Source organism: Stegodyphus dumicola, chromosome 7 (genome assembly GCF_044657685.1).
Source record: "Stegodyphus dumicola isolate Sdum_Otavi_A_Nest chromosome 7, ASM4465768v1".
Lineage (NCBI taxonomy): Eukaryota > Metazoa > Arthropoda > Arachnida > Araneae > Eresidae > Stegodyphus > Stegodyphus dumicola.
The window spans coordinates 198,611,629-198,631,041 of record NC_140774.1 but is presented as its reverse complement, the minus strand read 5'-3'; the positions used below and the strand labels follow the sequence as shown (position 1 = coordinate 198,631,041).

General features: G+C 29.1%; 1 protein-coding gene across 2 annotated transcripts in view; it reads left to right on the top strand.

The window, feature by feature from the left end:
* Positions 1-18,629, top strand: part of Vti1a (Vesicle transport through interaction with t-SNAREs 1a) — a 32,908-nt gene extending 14,279 nt beyond the window's left edge. For both annotated transcript variants that reach the window (XM_035362573.2, XM_035362574.2), the window contains exons 6-8: positions 2,015-2,085; positions 6,328-6,389; positions 13,255-18,629. In XM_035362573.2, the coding sequence (XP_035218464.1) occupies positions 2,015-2,085; positions 6,328-6,389; positions 13,255-13,351 (230 nt within the window). In that variant the 3' untranslated portion in view covers positions 13,352-18,629. The remainder of the gene's footprint in view (positions 1-2,014; positions 2,086-6,327; positions 6,390-13,254) is intronic.
* The last annotated feature ends 784 nt before the right edge of the window (positions 18,630-19,413 follow it).

The following is a 19,413-nucleotide window of genomic DNA, read 5'->3' as shown; positions in this document are numbered from 1 at the left end:
ATTAACAATCCACAGAAATTGCATTTTTATAATACTTGTTATTATTAAATTTAAATTCATGTAGATGGCACTGCTATTGTGAGTGAAATCTAATTTAGTTGATCACATGACTACTCACATTTTGGCAATGAGAGTATATATTTTGTTTTTCATCGTGATTCTTCCCCCCCCCTTCTCCTGCTTGAGAGTAAAAATCACAGTTCCATACAATACATTTTTTATTATTGTTATTTGACATTATATCATCAATACTTATACATAAAAAAAGTATGAAACACATTTTCAAAAATGCCAAAATCAACATTCAGTTCTTATTCCAATTTTTTAAATGTGTATAATTAATATGAACTACTTGGTCATGAAATCAGACAATGTTACACTTGTGGATTCTTTAACATTGTCGTGAAAGTACTGAATATATTTCCAATGTTGCTTAAACAATTATATTAATGTATTAGCAGATGGTTAAGTTTTCTGCATCAAATGAACAAAAACTAAAGTAATTAAAAAGTGTTAAGTATTTTTATTATATTAATTGTAAACTGCAGTTTTATTATTTTTCATATAATATTTTAACTCTCATCATTGTTATAGTCTTTGCCTTATAAAAATCAAAGTTTTATGTGTGCTTGCTTGATTTTTAAGTCGTGATCATATGACAAGTATGAATGTTTGAATTTAGGTTTCTTATTATTTAAAAGATATTATTGTTTATTATTAAAAGTATGTTGAAGATATAAAAGTTGATGGTTATAATATTTTTCATTATGAAATATGAAAAAAAAAAATTAAGTACTTGAGCTTAGTTAAAATATTGATTGTAATCAATAATATATTATAAATTTGTTATCTTATGGCTTTCCCATATTCAGATAACCTTATCCTGAGGCAGCAGTTTTTTATGAACTTAAAAAGTTATTATTATTGTTTTTATTTATTTATTTTGTCTCAGTATATTTTTTATGAAATGAATAAAATTCTAATAATTTAATTGGTTGCAATAGTATATTTTCAAAATGATAATTAAATTATTTAATCTTATTAATTTATTTCCTAATATTTCACAGTAGCAACTTGTAGCAATAAAGGCTTTTTTTTTTTTTTTTTTTTTTTTTTGATAAAACTGATACAATTTTATACTACCATATGTATGCTAAAGTAAACCAGTTGTCTAAAACTCAAATTGCATGTAGGCTAAATACATGATATGAAAACAGCTGACTGGCCAGATTTTTAATTAACAGAATAAAAAATATTTTAAACAAATTGCATGCACTAAATATTAATCAAAAGATTCATAAACAGTAATAATAATATCATAGGGGCAAAAAATTGACTGATATTTCTATGAAATAATTCTGTCGTATTTAATTAATCATAAAATAACTTACTTTAATTTAAACTAAGAGTAAAAAAATTATTAAAACTTTCAGAGAAAATTTATCAAGTGAGACAAAACTCAAGAATAAATAACAACCACATAGTCTCTTTCCTTTATTTGTTAAATTTTTTGGAGAGAAAGTATTGGAAATTATCTTCGTTTCAGACCATAGATGCTCATCAATCAATCAGAATTTTTCTTATTAGTTTTCAACAATGGAAAAAGATGTTCACATATAAATGTATTCCAAAACAAAGTTATAATTCTTAGTGGAAAAAATTCGCAACTGAACCTAATTATTTTTTGAAAAATACAAATAAACAACTTTATTAAATGTTAATAGTCTGTATCTAAAAAGATAATATCATTTTGTAAATTAATTAGTTCCATTTATAGATTTTATAGTACATTATTTATCTTCATTTTTAACAAAAATGAAAACAAGGTAAACCTGGATTTCAAATAACTAAATTCTTGAAATCTTTGCAATAACGTATTTGCAACAAATACATAATTGAAATATTTTCAGGGGCTGCCAGTTTGACATTGCCAAAGTTAACTTTGCATGCATTTAATTATTTCTGTTTTGAATAGCATTTAACAAATTTTAATCTGTAAATTTTTTATCCTTAGAACAAATAGGAGCTCAAATTCTTACAGATCTTAGTTCACAGAGAGAAACTATCAAAAAGTCAAAATCTCGGGTAAGTGATTGTCAAGTATAATTATTTAATGAAACATCTAATTAATGTACAATTATGTACTATATTTAATTAATGTACAATTATGTATTATATTTAATATACAACTATTTAAGAAACAGTTAATTAAATTATTTTTTTAATATGAAAGTTCTTCTGCAGTGTGTATAATAAGTGAAATTTCTTAATGTAAATTTTAATGTAATTTTCTTAAACTTATGTTCTGACACAGTGAACCCTCTGCCTTGTAGTTACTAGGCCATAAGTCATTATTGCATCCTGCTGTACTGGATGCAATAATAAATATATGTAGAGACTTTGCTAGATTTTTACGTGATAAACTAGACAGATGGAGCAATAGATTAATTTTAAATAATGAAACCTTTAAGTATAACTTAATTATTATGCATTAAATTAACACAGATGATAATTGCATCAGAGAAAAAGAACTGACCATTCATGGCAATGATGAAACATGAAGTGTTTTTTGTGTCCACTTGCTGTTATGGTTAGACAAACATGGTTAGTGACTTCACTTTAGAGTCAACACAATCATTTCTATTGAGCATTGCAGCTTTCATATTATCAAAATAGATGAAACAATATGCATATATATAGTCTGAAGATTTAATTTAATTTACTAAAGAATAAAACTTTAATTTGCTAATTTTTTTTCTTACTTTAGTACAAATTTTCTTTATAGACTTTTATTATGTTAAATTACAAAATGAAATTTTTAGTCTTTAGATAGACAGTACCAGAGTCAAAAATCCAGACATAAAATATCTGGACTTCCAGATCTCTCTCTCTCTCTCTTTTTTTTTTTTTTTTTAAAGAAAAGGGAGAAAGAATTAAGGTTATGAAAGTAGCATCTTACTTTAGTGTATGCTTTACGTATGCACGGTAGACATTTTTTCATTATAAAGTATGTGAAAGGTCCTGATTCTTTGTTTTGATTCACAACCAAATACCTCCATGTTGAAAAAGTACAATCATTTATTAGCTTAAATCTATGAGATCAATGATTTGTTGCATCTTTTTTTTTAGGGGGGGGGATTTGCGTACATCTCAAACAAAAATCATGCCGCAAAACACTGAATATGTTGACAAAGAGAAATTTAAGAGAAATTTCTTTCTATATAAAAAAAATCGATTTTGTATATATTCAAGGACGAAAGTAGTGCTGTTTAAATTAAGAATAACTGGTTTGTTATTTTATTTTAATGGTTTGTTATTTAGGTGAGCCTTGAGTATAATATGTAGGATTTACTAATTCTGGACTTGGATAAGCCTTAATCATACATGGAAAATAAATGTAATTATAAAAAATAACTGAAAGTGCATGATAGGAGCAGGACAAAATTTAGTGGAACAACATGCTTTTATTTGCCAGTCTGATGACGTATTACCAGTAGTGTACTGTGGATTCTAGCTAAGCATAAAGCTATGCTAAAATGAGACACTACCCTAAATATTTAGTAAATTTCTAAATCCAAAAAAATATCTCTTCTGCTAGGGAAGAAAGTGAGGAAAAGGCTGCTGAGAACAAAAAATTTTCAGTTGACAATTTAATGGGAGTTCTCATCTCAATAATACATATTTACAATATTCATTTACAAATGGAGCTTTGTAAATGTAATTGAAATGTAAGTTAATTTTACAAAACTAGCATTTAGCAAAACTAAAATTTAAACTTTGGGCTAAAAAAACATTGGAGCAGCTGGTATGATTCTTAGAATTGACACAAGAATGTTTATAAGCTGAAGGAACAATGTAGGGCATCTCCTGAAAGAATAGATTGGTAAGCAAATTTGCAAAATAACTATTGCTGCTATTTGCCTTGGCAAACGAATGTTTCTTTTTAGATGCAAAACTGATCTGTGAGTGTATTATTAGAAGCTGTCAAAGAAAACATGAAGAAGAATCAAAATATCATATATTCTGATTCTTGTAAATATGTTACTCTACAAAATTATAAAAGAAGGGATTTCAACATTTAAAAATAAATCATAAGTGTCATTTCATAGACCAGAAAGTAAAGTACAGTATGCACCCAAATAATTGAGCAGCTATGGCAAAGCTCAGAATGGCACAGTAGAAAACATGAAAGAACCTGCATAAATCTTACCTAGTTGAATTCTGGAACATATATGAAAAAGAAAAATAGTTGGTCTATAAAAAAATATATTAAATATTTTTACCCTTCCTGCACCCTAAAGAAGTAAGTGAGATGGTATCTGTGTATATGTATGTATTACAAACACTACTTTGATGTTGAAATTGTTTTTGCTTCATGGTATTATTTCTCATTAAATTGGAACTTTCTTTCATGTATTTTAAATGAATAAAAGCTCCTTTCCCTAATGTATTTGTGTTTGCCCTACTGATGTAGGTATTTCAATTCTTTAACTTTAACCAAGGATGATATTGTATGGCACTGTCAAAATGAAAAAAAAAAAAAAAATCTGCTGTTGGCAACATAAGCCAGGTACCAAGGTACCAAAAATGCCTGTATTATGGTGATGTTCGAGACTAGTAAACTGTTTGTTTGCTGTAAAGTCATTTGTTTCAATTTCTGAGTAAATGTGGGAATTCTTATGTATGGTAAAGCAGTTGCATATTTACAAGTTTATTTAAACTAAAAATTTGTCCTTTTTTTTCACCGACATCTGATTTTTAGATCACATTTTGATGATTCTTCAGAATCTCTATTTAGGTGCAGATGGAGCAATAGATTTGAAGAATACTATATTCCTTTGCCGTGCTAAATTACAAGTGGTTGTTTTGAAATTTTGTGTTGCAACTTACATTTTCATAGGTAATTACTGAAGCCAATAATACTCTATTTTCAGACAAAATTCAAAATTATAATCATATGGAATTTTCTAGCTGATTTCTCCGGGAAGGATCAAAGTTATCTCTAACTGAAGTTTGTCAGTTGAACCATTTTCAAATGAAACAGTGCTAGAAACAGTTTGAAAAAACTTACATATATACTTGTGAAACATTGTTTAAATTTAAAAAAAAAAAAAAAAAAAAAAAAAAAAAAAACCTTTTCTCTTGAAAAATATAGAATAAAGTAGTCTTTGTCGGAAGAAGTTGAATTTATATTTATAAGTGTGTGTTCATTTAGCAATTACTAAATGAACGAAATCTCAAGAAAACTGCCATATTTATTTATCTGAATGTGTTTATCTAAATCGGGTATAGTCAACATTTTTACTCATCAAAACTGGCATATTTATTTATCTGAATGTGTTTATCTAAATCAGGTGTAGTCAGCATTTTTTTTTTTTTTTTATTCATCTACTGCTTATTTTGCAGGTGGTAAAATTTCCTTACCACCAACCAGTAAGTACATAATAACTTAATTTACTGCAGCTGCAAGGTAATTTTTTGAGCGGAGGTGTAGTAAAAACTACATAGTTAAATTTATCCATTTATTTATGCTTTGCATGTATTTCTAAGAGACAAAAAATTTATTAAAATAACAAAGCCGTATAAATACATGGGAAACAGGAAAACACTGTGCACGAGGGAACATCAAGTAGAGCACTAGATTTTTCATGTTTGTGTATATGTATATATTCATGTATGTCTGACTGTGTTTTAATCTTCCTTGACCCACCAGACAAAAACTTTTGCTGCCCACCATGAAAATTGCCCACTAGAGAACGAATCAGGTTGACTATCCCTAATCTTAATGGTGAGGTTTTGTTATATTATATTACATAATTTATAATTCTGTGTTTCTCCCGCCATCGTAGTATGCCTTTGTGGTGTAGTGGTCAGCACACTCAATGCGTATTCTAGAGGTTCGTGGTTCAAGTCCCGGGAAGGGCATTGCTCACTTTTTCATTTCTCTTCAAAATAACCTAATGTCTCTACAGTTGTGCCCGAACTAAAAGGTAGTGAATGCTGATTCTTCACTACCAGAATTTGGTGATTGGGTCCCCTAATCCCCAGTCGCCCTTTAAAAGGGGGAGGATATAAGGTATTTCTCCTGCCTTTGTGGTATAGTGGTCAGCACACTCGGCGCTTATTCAGAGAGATCTATGGTTCAAGTCCCGGCGAGGGCATTCATTTTTTATCGCTTCTACTTCGAAAAAACCTAATGTCTCTGCAATTTCTTTTAACATACTACATATCTTTTTTTGTGTTTCTTGCCATTTTACTGAGTTTAATTAGTTTTTATAATGATTTCATTAAAACTGTCGTAATTCATTTTGTATGAATTTGTTACAGGTTCAAGAGACAAATTATGATCTTGGCAAGAGTTCCCGAATAGTTAATGGAATGATTAGAGGGTAAGAATAAATCATTTTACTTGTCTTATTATTTCAAAAAAATTATCATATTAAGGTATTTTGTGCAATTTTTTATTTATTTTTTGCTTATTTTGTTTCATAAAATTAAAACATAATGTATCAAAACTGGGCTTATTTATTAAACAAAATGTATCAAAACTGGGGCATCATTATTAAGTCAACTGAATGAAAACCTTTCTCTTTTGCTTTATAGATATAATTGACGGTTTATTGAATTTTAACTTAGTTTCATGTAATCTCTAACTTACAGTTTTGTGAGCCTTAATTTGTATTTCTTTTAAATTTCCGCATCATTATTTCCTGTGTTATAATAAAACAATAGAACAATGCATTGCTTCTGTATTCTGAAGTGTTTTATGACATCTCTGAAAATTTGATAAAATGATTGTTTGATCATTCGCATAGAGTTTAACCCCTTAATGATCATCCTATCATTTTTTATTTTTAAGAAAACTGTCATAAAAGTGCCCATTTTTTAATAAAAAAATAGTCATATATGCATTCATTTTCATTTCTGGATTTTTTCTTAGCTTGAAATTTTTAAAATATAATTTTTTAGGAAAAGCCAACATTTAGGTTTATTCTGGACAATAGTACCAAGTTTCGTTCCTACATCTCTTATTGTTTTCATCTCCTGTGGAACAGCAAACTTTGCATTCTCTTGATGGTTGCCGTTTCTTATCAGTTGGGAGTATCTGTCTAATAAAATGTCTTTAAATCAAACGGTTTGGATTATCCTTCAAGCTTGACCGGTCTCTTTTTGCAATGGTGTCTGATGACTGATTCAGTAAGTCCATCTACTAAAGATAAATGAAACATCGAATGGGATTTCTTTCCACCCTGTTTTCTATAAATAAAATACGAGTTCAAAATAGTTTGGTCTAACAAATGAAAAAATATTTTTTTATAATATTTTTTTCCTCTTTTTTGAGCAATAGAGGAATCTCCAAGATACTGGTCTACGATATCTACTGCTCCCATATTTTTATTTTAATCTGTGACAATTGTAGGTTTTTTGGCAACTTTGTTATGACACTGTACATCTACCATATCATTTGTGTGAACTGAAGATAGAATGGTAACATCTTTCTTATCTTTCCACTTTATGGCAAGAACTTTACTTCAACGAAAAGCAACATTTTCACCTTTTGTGATTCTCTTTTTTACTAATTCTTGAAGCATTTCTTTTTGGTTTAGTTTTACAGTTCCATAAGTGTCTGTTTGAAATTTTAAAAGCATTGTCTGCCAATTCTAGTGAGGTATCAAAATTGTCTGTTATTAGACAATATCCTTGTTTTAGCAGAGGCTTGATAAGTGACATCACAACTTGAATTGATTGGGGCAGATCTTTATTTTTTGCTTCAAAAACTATACTTTTTCCAGTATATATAATCTGGGACTATGTATACCCTGAACTTGATTCACATAACAAATACGATTTTACTCCAAAACGGGATCTCTTTTTCGGCGTATATTGTCACCATTCTAAATGACCTTTGAAAAACATGAGGGTTTGATTAATTACAATATCACGTCCAATAGTTACAGCTCTTTGAAACAATTCATTCAAGTGCTGTAACACTGGCCAGATTTTGTGTAGCTTGGAATTTGGATGTGTGTTACAATCAAAAGCTTCATTATCTACAAAATACAGAAACTTATGTATTTCATAAAATCTATTACATTATGCTTCTGAAAAAATGTGTTGAAATTGAATGTTTTTTGCTCCAATACATTTTTGTATCTTTTTTTTTTTTTTTTTTTTTTTTTTTTTTTTTACAATACCTTGTAAAATAACTATACTGAGAAATATAAGAATTTCTTCCTTTGTGTTATGTTTCCAAGGTTTTCTTTTTTGGATAGGTGGAATCCTGGAGAATTTTTGGCATTGTTCGGCATATATATTTATTTCCGAAATGATGAGATCCACTAAATTGTCATTCACAAAATACTTAAAATATTGTAAAGACACCAGAACTTGGATCAAAATTTATATTTATCAGTGGTGTTTCCCAAAATTTAAAAAACATGGGGGTGCATGATCTGCTGAAGTAGACATAATTTTATTCCATGCTCATCCAGGCAACAGTACAGATCCATCATCACTGCTCTCAGATTCACTAAACGAACTTTCATAAAAATCAGTTACTTCAGAATCACCTTCAAATCCATTTATATTAAAATCAGAATCCAATTCACTATCTGACTGTGACTCCATAATGTACAGAATAAAAATATAACTATATTTTATCACAGAACAGAAACCACGTGCATTCACAATGAGACTAACTCGATGACTGAGCTAACGATAAAATTACAAAACACATAGCATAAATACACGTTTGATTAGTGTTGACATCTAGTTTAAAATAAACTATCTCTAATTGCATAACATATTGTTCTGGTACTGCCATCTGGTGTGTAAAATGAGAAATAAAACTTTTTCTGGGCAAAAGAAATGAATAGGCTTTAATCCTTTTAGCACTTTGCTTTTGAACTTTCCAGCCCGGAAAAATCACGGGGATGAGAAATAGAGAGCGAAACCTCACCCCGTCATTTTGACGGAAGTGAGAAGGAAGGGGTTAATAAAAGTTTATTAAATGGAATTATGAAATCAAACTATCAGTTTAAATATAAATCTCACTTACATATTCGATTCTGTCTTTAATCCTTTCCGGACGGGCGTCCTATATACACATTTCCTAAGAACATCTCTTACGGCCGGGTGTCCCATTCACGCATCACTAGAGATTGATTTCAGAGGACGAGTGATGTGTATATGCATTTTAAGCTGGAACGTTTTTTGGAAAACCACTAGATGGCACACCCTATGTCCATTACTTTTGAATTGAGCTCAGTTTTAGGTTCCTGACCTTCAGTTTGTATATATTCTGCCCGACTTCAGTGTTTTACTCATCAGCTGTTGCGAGGGGGGGAGTATAACGTAAATAGAGCTGGGCTCTTTAAATTGCCACGTGCTAATATAAACATTCACATGTCTAATTTATATCCGATTCTTTTTTTTTTTTTTTTTTCTCTAGTGTGTACGGTCTTTTAGGGTTACTATGTGGAGCTTTGTTACATTTTGGGTTGCCTTTAAATATATTTTGGGTCATTCCCTTTTTATTTCGAAAAGCCTCAACTCCAGTCTATTATGGCTCGAAGACGTTATTTATCAGAGGAAGAATACACTCGTATGGTAAATGAACCGTTTACTGACACAGATGAGATTGATGATTCATTTTCTGAAGAGTTAGAAAGTGATACTTATAGTGATTCTGATAGGGACATTTTGTCAGAGACAGAGCTTAGTCTGTGCTTGTCATCAACTTCCCATGAAAGTGCGACTCAAAATACTTCATCATGAACTCTCATGCTAGAGGAATTGCATCCCCATGCATTTACTAGAACACTGGAAATAAATTCTATGGTAAATGCTGAAAAGGAAATTGATTTTTTTAATATTTTCTTTGATGATGATCTACTAAATTTGATTGCTGAAGAAACAGACAGTTTTGCTCAAAACACTAAAAGAAGTGCTCCGTCAACTTCTAAGTCAGCCAGATTTTCAGATGTAAATACTGAGAATGTAAAAGCCTAGAGATACGTTCCTTAATGTTTTTAATTTTTTGCATTTCACCTCAGACAAGAGCACTAAAAAGTTGAGAAAACTAGAACTATAATCATAGGCAATCTAAAAAATAAATTTTATAAAAGCTACATATCCGAGAAAATATTTGCATAGATGAATCCCTTTTTGCTTGGAAAGGACGTATTAGCTTTCGACAGTACGTTCCATCCAAAAGATCGTGTTACGGCATAAAAATATATAAGTTATGCAAATCAGTTACCGGTTATGTATGGAATTTTTTAATTTACTGTGGGAAGGACACAGAAATGTTAAGCAGCGATGTGTCTTACGGAGCTAGAGTCGTGAAGAAATTGATGAGCGACTTATGTGAGAAAGAGCATAATTTATAATTTATATTTGGATCGCTTCTTCAGTTCCCCATCACTTCCGGAATATTTGCATTCCATAAGAACGAATGTTTGTGGAACAGTATTAAAAACACACAAAACAAAAAAAAAAAAAAAATGTTTAAGGATTTTCCAGGGAAAAAACTAAACAAGGGTGAATTAGAAGTAATGCAGCAAAACATGAACATCATTGCCATCAAAGAAAAAAAAAGCAAGACGTTTTTATGCTAATAAACATACATGGACCAGAAATGGCTAAATCGGGCAGAAAAGATAGAATTACTGGAGAAGACATTTTATAACCTAAATGTATTATAGATTATAACAAAAACATGGGTGGTATAGACATAGGAGACGCAGTTATGACACACTATTCATGTTTTCGTAAATCAATTAAATGGTACAAGAAATTGTTTTTGGGCTGATGGATATAACAATATTGAACTCAAATATTCTTTTTGACAGAAAACATGGCATTAAAATGGCATTTCTCCAATTTAAAATGAAATTAATTGAATAAGTGTTCAAGAATTACAGAAATTATCAAGAAGAAAAGCAGTTTGTTGTCAGTTCTGTACCAGCATCTATCTGATTATCTGGTAGGCATTTGCCTACACTTTGTATGAACAAAAAGGGTGAAAAAAATCTGAAGAAGGTGCATAGTGTGTTCACAAACAGTGCTGAAACAAAGAAAAAAGCAACAGACATATTATGCTTGTGACATATTATGCAATGTAGGACTTTGCGTTTCTCCATGTTTGGAGATTTATCACACTCACTCTTCATTTTAAATCTTGTTACTTCTTACTGTAAATAGTCTTTATTGTATTGTTTTATTAATTTTAAACTTTATTAATGATTCTTGTCAATTAAAACTTTGGTATAAATTGAACAATGCTTCCGAAAATTATTTTATAAGATAAGCATTTTTTTAAATATACTTTCATGTAAAATAAAGAAAAAAGGTTATTTAAATGCTAATTTTAACATATACAAGACCTCAAGTAATAGTCTAAAAAGTACCAAAAATTACGATGCTAGAACGGAAACTTTTTTTGTGTGTGATTTTTTCCCCCCTAAAATTAGGCTTCTTCCCTTCCCTCCCGCACGAGCATCTTAAACAAAGGCATGCCGTCGCGAAAGGCTTAAATGTCTCGAGCATGTCTAAGACTATTTCATGTTTAAGCTTTTGATGTGAAATATGTGCAGATTAATTGTAATGATTTCCAAAAGCTTAAAGAAGGATTTTTTAATTTTTCTGTCTCTCCAGTGCTCTGATGAAAATAACCTGAGAGATAAAATTCATGTGTGTATAATTTGGGAGGGAAAATAGTTATGAAAACAAAAGCCAGTCCTCCATTAAATCATTGCTTTTCAAGAAGTCTTCCTCTCTCAAATGGACATTGAATTAATACAAAAAAGTGTGTTTTGTGCAAATTAAATAAATGAATATTTTATTCAAAAGAGTATACAATTAATTATTAATTCATTTAGTTCTGTTAGTGGAATATATTACTATTGTCGTTCTCTCTTATTATTTTCTTTTGAGAGGAGAGAGCTTTAGACCTACTTTATATGTTACCTTAAATTTAATGATTGTAGTAAAATTTTTAGCATTGTATAAAGTATATTGTTAGAAATACCAATTTTCCAATTTATTTTCAAATCAAACTCCAGCTTTCCGTCACTTCATAAAATTATGTTTGCTGCTTTGTTTATATACTGGTAAAAAGAGTGTTTACAGACTTCACTTTCTTGAATATTTATCCTATAATTGACAAAGTTGTTTAAAAATAATATGAGATTCCTATGAAAATAGTGTCAACGTTGTGGCCTAATAAAATTATGAAAGGAAGTGAAAACATTTCACATTGGCTTTGTAAAGAAAAGTCTCCAGTTATTAATTTTTTATTTTAATTAGTTCCATTCTTTTATGTGGAAAGTTCAGTAAAATAAACCAATCACCGAAACGAATGTTTTCAGCAGAACTAAATGGGTTATGTAAAAATTTGAAGACGACCTTATTTTATATAATATGGAACCAATAACTGTCGAAGTGACCAGCTTCTGTTTTGTAACTGTGCCCTTATTTGTTTTTAAAATTCTTGAACTAAATTTAGAAAGTTGAAAAAGAATCAGATCTTGGCATTTTGCTCCCAGTGATGAAAGTATCATTGAGGTATTTCCAAAGTTTAATTTTGAAAGTCAAGGAGAAGACATTAAAATGAATGCAACAATAGTAAAAATTTACTGAGCTTCACAGTCAGAACTAGACAGATACAGAAAATGTTAAATTACTTCAGCAATAAAATAATTCATTTTTGCAATCAAAATATGTTATACTATATTTTTGTTGAAAAGCTTTTAAAAATCAAATTTGAATTGCAAATTGTGTGATTATGGATTGTTTATATTCGATAAGAGAATATTAGCAAAATTTTTAATTCTTCTAATAATATTCTTATTAATAAAAAGTAAAATACTATTATTATTATTCTAGAGAAATCGTTTCAGAAAATATAAATTAGCCTATTATAAATTTAAATAATTTTATATTTTGTTAAAAAATATGCAAAAATAAATTGTCACGATTATGACACTGTAAAGAAGGTGATTTTCTAGATGCTGTGTGCATTTTAATATTCATTTTTGCAGTTTGTTTCCAGGTTTTTAAGTAAGAAATTGCTTCCTGGATTTGGTAATCTTCTTTTTTTAATTGTTGATGTGAGTGAAGAAAAAGGGTTAAGTTAAGTTAACAACATGTTAAGTTGTACATTTTATTTTCTGGAAACTTAATTGTAAATGTTTGTATTTTTTATATTTTATAGTGTTTTTATTTATAAAATGTAATTACTTTACTTTGCAGGTTAAAACAGCAGAAAATGGTCTTGTATGCAGTTGCTGCTGTTGTGGTTCTTTCCATTATTCTTGCAATATATTTTACAATTCGGAAACATAGCTGAGATTAGAGAGATATCAAGCCTTCAATCTGGTCTTCATTGTAGATAATCACTTTTTTTATTGTATCTACTTGTATATTTCAGTACCATTTGCTATTTAAAAATACCAATATTGTAATGTAGTATCATTTATTTAATAGCCACATTATTGAATTGTGAGGGATATCATATCATCTGTTTTTGAAATGTGTGAAACTAGTATTAGTGGTGAAATGCTTCTGTGATACAAGTTTATTTTATCAGAAGTATTATCTACTTCAATGTTCAAGATTAGTTTTTAAAGTTACGTGTCTTTCAAAGCCACCTATTCAACTTTTATTTGCAGTTCTAGAGTGTAAATTTGTTACTTAATTATATTGTGTTATAATTTTCTTAAAAAAAATTGTATATAAAAACTAAATTATTTTTAATCTTTGAGCTTTTGAACAGTGCTTAAAGCTATAGCTTCTTGGGCTGTGTGAATATCAGTTCTTAATGTATAAGATTTTAAAATATAGTAAATCAAGCCAAAATTTTATAAATGAATGAATGTAGCAACAAGTGTTAATGTTTTTAAGAAAAGTTTTCTATCTTGCAATACATTATGTGTCAATCTTGTTGTTTCTATAGGTCATCTAGAACTGTTTCAAGTGATTTTCAGTTTGTTTGCAAAAATCTTGCATTTTTCACTTTCAAATATTGATGAAATTCTTGTGATTAATCTTTGGAACTGCAAATAGTGAATATTTTAATAATGTGCAGCTTGTTAAGCTAGAATATTTTTAAATATGTGTATATTTAATGATTATTTTAAATTTTATTTTATGAATTTGGCTGATTGGAGTGGAGACTGTTACACTAAGTTATTCAAAAAATTGCATGCCACAACTAACACATCATTTAAAAAGCAAATATTCTGCTTCTTCTACATTTTTTATATCAGACAGAAAAAAATGAAATAGCATTTAAAACTGTGGGGGGGGGTATAATGTTCATGTTCTTTATGTCAAAAAATAAAACTTTCAAGACCGAAACACTGCTCAAATTTTATTTATTTTATTTTTTCAGTATTTCTATTTTTTTAACTTTTAGATTAATTAAAAGATAGTCCTCAGCAATTAAATTGTGAAATCATCAAGTTTTCAAGATCAGATATGTATTTTCAGTTTTTTTACAGCTGTTTAATATTTAAGCTATTTCTTATTTGAATTAATTTGTTTAGTGTAAAAGTTCAAACAAAAAGTATGTATAGTAGATCTGTAAGCTTAAAGTAAACTTGAGCTTTATATCATTAATATAATATGCAAAATAAGTAATACTGTACACCAACCTGTACAACTGAAAATTTAACTCTTAATTTTATTATTTTTGGATTTAACATATTTTGCATGAAGAATGTTTAAACCTCTCATAAGATCTGTTTTACTGAAAGATTAGTTTTGTGATATGATATTCCAAAATTTTATGAATAAAATGTTTTAGTTGGTAAATTTTCTAAAATTGATTTTTCGTTTTAATTTCTTGTAAAAATTACTGAATTGTTGAAAATATCTTTACCTCCAATGTGTTAATTTCATCATAATGCAAATGTAATTTTGATTAATATTATGATGAATATAATATGAGATTCTCAAATTGCTATAATCAGTAACTGATTTTTCATTTTTATGAAAAGAAGTATTTATTCTACAATTAAACAAGGATTGTGTAATGCTATTAAAAATAAAAGTTTTAGTTTTCCCCCTGTTTTGAATTATTTCCAAAGGTTGTATTCCCCTTCATTTTTTATTCTTGAGAGGTATTGTCTCTGTACCCAACCATGAGAGCAACCATTTCAAGCAAACACTAGAAGAGTACTATTAGGCAGTCTGATTTCTTTATTTATCTTTTATATCTCAGAAGAGTATCATTAGTTTCCTTTAGTTGTCATTCAAGATCATGATTTATCTACAGTCAGGATGTAATCAAGAAACACATCTTCTTTTTCTGATGTAAATGTTTCTTATTTCTCATAGTATCTACAGCATTAGCAGAAGAAATAAATCCTTATTCAATAGCTAGCATGTCAAGCTAATCAAAGTAACCAAGACTATAGCTGTGAAATTTATTAGCGGAATGAATCAGCAGTTTTATTATATGAGCACAATTCAGAAATTTCCTGTATGGTGTTCTTAAAAAATTATATTGAAAAAAGATGGCCTAAGCATATTATTTATAGAATGCTTTTCCTAGTCATTTCACATTTTTACAGTATTGGGGCAGGCAGTCAGTTGTGCCTATGTACTCTTTTTTTGCTTAATCATAGATAGGTTTCTTCTACAAGGTAGAACCAAGGTCCTTGTAAACCTTTGTAAATATAATTTTTAATCTTTACAAAGAGGAAATAACTACAAGGCAAAGCATCAGGAGAATATGGATGATTTTTAACATGAGTGCTGTCATATTTTAAAAAAAGGTTGTTTTGGATTACTGTTATTTTTTCATGTATGTTCCTTAATGTCATGTAATGTTCTTTGCAACATAGTAGTGCGTAAAACAAAATATATTTATATCTATTTTTAGACCATAATTAGTTTGTGTTCATTTGGATACATAATCTCCATGGGGGACGAAAAATTTATTTTATCCACCAAAGTTTTTATGTACCACTGTAACCAATATTTTATAGAATTTAGAATAGTGCATAGAATTTGTGTCCTTTAGAGAATATATGGCTGAATCTGAATGCATGTCATAGTATCCAAACTAGTACAAGTCGTCTGTTAGGTTAATGTATGTTGTGTGTGTTTGGATAAATATTTCAGTTTCAGTGTTCTGGCAGCTAGCAAAGGCCATGATGCCAGTGAGAGGTGGTGTGAAGAAGCATTACTACCTTTTAAATGTTTTCAGTTATTTTTAGTGAATGGCAGGCCATATCTTGCCCTGCAGTGCTATAGCTTAATAAGCGCCATTAACAGTAGTCACAGGAAGAACTGCGTGATGAAAAGGACCAATCCTTCATCTCTGAATCTTCATCTGAAGAACATGGTGCACAGAACACTGGATAACAGTTTTCCAAGCAAACTCAGAAGAGTACCATTTAGGAATTTGATTTTTAGTTGCCTTTAGTTGTCAGTCAAAAAATTCATGATTTCTCTACAGTTAGGATGTAGTCAAGAAATGCATCTTCTTTTTCCCGTCACTGAAGATGCATTATGCACTTTGTAGCAAGAAATACCAACTGTCCAAAGTTACACACATGGGCAAATTTTTGGCCAAATGTATTGTGCAATGAAGTGTGTAATGTATTGCACAGTCTGAATACAATTATTTCCGAGCAGTTGCTGTATACAAATGTTGCTTTAGTCTCAATACATGTGAATTTATCAGTGTTATTCAGATTATTTACAATTGCCTGAATGTCCATTCACAGATTATCTGCCATGAAATTCTTACCATTGGTCTACCAGTGAACAGTATCATACAGCATAGCAAAATTAGCATGAAAGCTTGTGTTTATATAGGGCTTTTCCAAACAGTGCAAGACATTTTGCAAAATTTTGTATGTCTATACAAGAGGAACTGCTTTTTGTAGCTTTACAATCTGTTTCAGAGAGAAAAAGTACTGATACAGTGTTTTGTGTGTTTAGCATTAAATCTGTCAGCTGATCATGAGTACCATTCGTTATCTTGTTTTACATGCAACTAGCAATGCCTTTCAACAAAATTCTGAAATGGCCTTCTTATGTGTGTAACCTCTACAAATCATATATAATCTTTTCTTTTGTACAACTTTATGTAGACTGTGAGTGGCAACAGTAGAAACGAAAATAGTGGTAGAATGATGTTAAAAAAAAGAATGTCTTTAAAAAGTGAATAAGCTTGAAAGTAAATTTAAAATCAGTTATGACATCTAAAATTTTTGTTGATTTAACTGGAATTTGGGTGTTTATTTCTTGTGTATATATTTCTTGATGTTTATTCATTCTAAAATTATGTTAAATTATGTAAAATTATTACCAATTCTCTTAAAGAATAAAATATACTTAATTATCAGAAAGAATAAAACATACTTAATTATCAATACTAGTCATGATATAGTCATTGTGCATGCAGTGGTGTCTGCCATTTGGTGAAGAAGTTAAAGTGGTTTAACTATAAAGTTTTTGTGAGACATTATTCCAGAAAGTATTAGTATTTATTCCAATGATTTCAAGGTTAGTTAGGTTATTCAATTACGGCAAAGCCTCGAGGGCTATCTGCCTATGGGGAGGGATGCCTTCGTGGAGGACTTTGTAGGGAAAACTGGCTCGTATATACGTTACACATAAGGAAAACCATGAAAACACCCATGCAGCCAGCCCGTTTGTGGCATTCAAACCTCGGACCGAACTACCAGTGATCAGCGACTTTACCGCTTGGCCACTGGTGGGCTCCAATGATTTCAAGAACTATGACATAACATTATTAAAAATGCAGTTAAATAATTAATAAAAGTTAATATATAGGTTCTTTTTTTATGCATTCCATTCTACTTAACTGTTATTTAAAATATTGAGTTTAAATTGCAGTAAAGAGAGATTTATTTTGCATTTCTTTGAAACTTTAATGAAAATTCTCCTCTCCCTTAAAGTAATATAAACAGATGGCTTTTTTGTTTTCTGTTAACAAATGTAAAATGCATACATTAAATTTCCACCGTTTCATTTGCCTTAAAAACATTAAATTCTTTTATTATGCAAAATATTCTGAAAATTTTAACACTTATATAATTTTTTTTTTAATGAAATTTGAATGTCTTATGAACTAAGCTGTAAAATGTGTTTCAAAGATAGCATTCTCAGTTTGCAAAATGCTATTTTCGATATTTATGGGTAAGCTTTGTACATTTTGTAGCTGTATTATGTCTCATAAAGAAGCATACTTAATTTACTGTCATTGTTTTCAAAATTACATGTATAACTTATCATTTATGCAAGTATAGAAAACAGTGGGAAGAAAAAAATTGCATTAGCTTAAAATATTTTTAAACTGCAATTTGAGAATTCATAATATAGCGTAATTGTGGGAGTTAATAAGTTGAAAAATGTGTAGCTATATCATGTATATATTATATTTATAAATAAATTAGATAGAGCTTTATGTATAGAATTACAGGGTATATAAAATGCCAGATTATAATATATCATTGAAGAAAGGTATGTTAATTCTGTGTATAAAATTGAAGATTTATCTGTACATAAAAAAGGAAGAAAAATTAAAAATATTTGATGTATTATTTTATTTATACTAAGTGAAATAAAATCTTAATGTGATATTTGTAGCATCTTTGTGTTTTTATTTATTAGAATCTCTAATGGCCAGTAAAACATTTTAAATAAGTTGCTAGTAATTAATTTAATATTATGTGTTCTAAAAGCTGGGTCACTCAGCCATGGGATAATTTCATAGTTTCAAGAGGGCATGCAGTCAGCCTTTTAATTAGTTGTTAAATGTTTGGTTTTAATTTATGAATATAAAAAGCTGCTCTTGTTCAGGTTTTGGTATTTATCAACATTTTTTACACTTTTTGTTGTTTAGTTTATAAAACACCTTAAAAAATAATCTGGAACTATATAAATAAATGTTTGTATTTTTTTAGTTTTGGAAAAGGGGAGGAAATTATCATCTAGCAATGGTGAAAGGGATGCATGGTAAAACAAGTTGAGGAAATTGAATTCTCAGTGAAAACTGAATTTTAAAGTTGAATTCTCAGTGGAACAGCTGGGTACATGAACACTTAACTGTTCCACTGAGAACAAGTTTTCTTGAAATGTCTAACAGAAGACATTGATCTTGAAAACAGATAAACTAAATGCTTTTCATAATAAATTTTGATGTTTATTATGAAACATAACATATTTATTATGAAACATAACAGACATAATTACTCTTCCTTTTTTTTTTTTTAAACCTTTTTCCTCTTCTCTGTTAACTTTTTTAAGTGTTTCTTATAGATTTCATATTAAATAATAAAATGCAATTAAATAAGTCATTTATTCTTTGATGGCATCCATCAGTTTCAGAATTAATAAAAATGAAAGAAATGTATGAAGTTAAATATTGAT